Source organism: Penaeus monodon, chromosome 21, assembly GCF_015228065.2.
Source record: "Penaeus monodon isolate SGIC_2016 chromosome 21, NSTDA_Pmon_1, whole genome shotgun sequence".
NCBI lineage: Eukaryota > Metazoa > Arthropoda > Malacostraca > Decapoda > Penaeidae > Penaeus > Penaeus monodon.
Genome location: NC_051406.1, coordinates 42,535,636 through 42,536,731, shown reverse-complemented (window position 1 = coordinate 42,536,731; position 1,096 = coordinate 42,535,636). Strand labels below are relative to the sequence as shown.

Genomic DNA, 1,096 nt, shown 5'->3' with positions numbered 1-1,096 from the left:
ATATTTTGCTCAGATAGTTCTCTGACCAGTAACCAACAATTTTTTGGGACTGCAGTGAAAGAATAAGTTATTTCAATTCTTATCATTAGTTAATCTAGGAAACCTTTAAATCCCGAAGTGTCCCTAAGTAAAGCACCGGTCCTCTTTTTTTTTTCGCATGTAAAACCCTTTCTATTCTTAGCTGCTCCCCTGCTGAAGTTCATTTTTTTCTCAACTTTTACGCCAGGGCTTAGTTACTGTGTACGGTGTATGGTAATGGCAGCTGCGAAGTAGAAGAATGACCACCCCCTTGCAGATCCCTCCCCTCTTTTTACTTGCATTTCCAATCTCTAAATATACAGTATATGTAAAGGAATATTGATGCTTCATATACTTATGAGTTGCCAAGTGTAGAGCCTCTAGGAGTCATTTTCTTTTTAGAAACTTCAAAAGCTGTTTCTTGATGTTTCTTCACATGGAAATTTTACCCCCCTATCTAACTTGGATATCCAGATTGCCACTGTAAAGCATTAAAAAAAAAAAGGGAACATTTTATAGGGAGATTTCAAATGTGTAAACTTGTAAGATTTGTCTTTGGCTTCTCTTTCTCAATGGTTAGCGTTTCATCTACTTCTCTGGATGTCCAGTGTCACTGTAAATACTCTCTAAATGCTCTTCCTCCCTGAAGACAAGACAAGGCTTCAGTTTACTACTTTTGGAAGATTTTCTTTTCTTTTACTTTGTTTTCCAAATGCTTCTTCTTGTTGAAATGTTGTTGCACATGTAGGGTGGTAAATACTGCAACCATCTTCAGCTGCAGGAGCAGGCTAACAACCATGACAAAAGAAAGATACAGGTTAGTCATGCAACAGTGCACGGTAAGGTTACGTGTGTCTCCTCCAGTTTTTATATGCAGGACAACCAACACCAACAGCCAGATGGATCAGCTCCTGTCCTGGTACTTTTCCCTTTTTTAATCTTTTTTTTTTTTCCTTTTTTCATTATTATTTCTTGTATGAGCCCTTATCATGAATGTGTGTGTATGCAGAAGCAAAGCAAGATTTAGGCCTTCAACTTTTCCGCTTGCTTGAGTGTGCTTCAGCTAGGCATTATCTGC

At 38.1% G+C, this 1,096-nt stretch overlaps 1 protein-coding gene across 3 annotated transcripts in view; it reads left to right on the top strand.

Annotated features, from left to right (window-relative positions):
- Positions 1-1,096, top strand: part of LOC119586520 (rab GTPase-activating protein 1-like) — a 36,962-nt gene that overhangs the window by 13,018 nt on the left and 22,848 nt on the right. For 2 of the 3 annotated variants that reach the window (XM_037935271.1, XM_037935270.1), the window contains exon 8: positions 767-835. The exons of the other annotated variant lie outside the window; for it this stretch is intronic. In XM_037935271.1, the coding sequence (XP_037791199.1) occupies positions 767-835 (69 nt within the window). The remainder of the gene's footprint in view (positions 1-766; positions 836-1,096) is intronic. 3 annotated transcript variants of the gene reach the window in all.